Source organism: Buceros rhinoceros, unplaced genomic scaffold (genome assembly GCF_000710305.1).
Source record: "Buceros rhinoceros silvestris isolate BGI_N320 unplaced genomic scaffold, ASM71030v1 scaffold31347, whole genome shotgun sequence".
In the NCBI taxonomy this organism is placed as follows: domain Eukaryota; kingdom Metazoa; phylum Chordata; class Aves; order Bucerotiformes; family Bucerotidae; genus Buceros; species Buceros rhinoceros.
The window spans coordinates 13,077-13,585 of NW_010423439.1; the positions used below are offsets into that span (position 1 = coordinate 13,077).

General features: G+C 59.9%; 1 protein-coding gene across 1 annotated transcript in view; it reads left to right on the forward strand.

Annotated features, from left to right (window-relative positions):
* MYRF (myelin regulatory factor) overlaps positions 1-509 on the forward strand; it is a gene marked incomplete at its 5' end in the record, with an annotated part of 13,493 nt that overhangs the window by 10,545 nt on the left and 2,439 nt on the right. Inside the window, one exon of the mRNA XM_010140417.1 lies at positions 1-42. Coding sequence (XP_010138719.1) covers positions 1-42 — 42 coding nt within the window. The remainder of the gene's footprint in view (positions 43-509) is intronic.

Below are 509 nucleotides of genomic sequence, written 5' to 3' on the forward strand. Positions count from 1 at the left end.
CGGTGAGCGAGCGGCCCCGCACGCAGGATCCTGGCACGGATGGTAGGTGAACCCAGTCGCCTTCCCTCCCTACAGCGGCACCGTGCTCCTGGGGTCTCTCCTGGGGTCTTCTTAACCCCCTGGGTCTCATCTGTCCTCCGTGGCTCTCGCTGTGTCCCCATCCTGCTGCTCGGGTGCTCCCAGTGCAGCCCAGTTCAACTTCCAGCCCTGCCCAACTGTGACCATACTGGTGCTGGTGCCCTGGCAGAGTCACGGGGTGGTTGGGGTCTCTCAGAGGTCTCTTCCAACCTAAACGATTCCGTGATTAGGACCAATTTCTGTCCTACTGGGGTTGTGGAGGGCTGGTGCAGGCTGCCCAGGGCAGTGCTGGAGTCCCCGTCCCTGGAGGGGTTCCCAGCGGTGTGGAGGTGCTGCTGAGGGTCAGTGAGGACCTGGCAGTGCTGGGAGAATGGGTGCACTTGATGAACTTAAAGGTCTCTTCCAACCTAAACAATTTTATGATTTTAGCT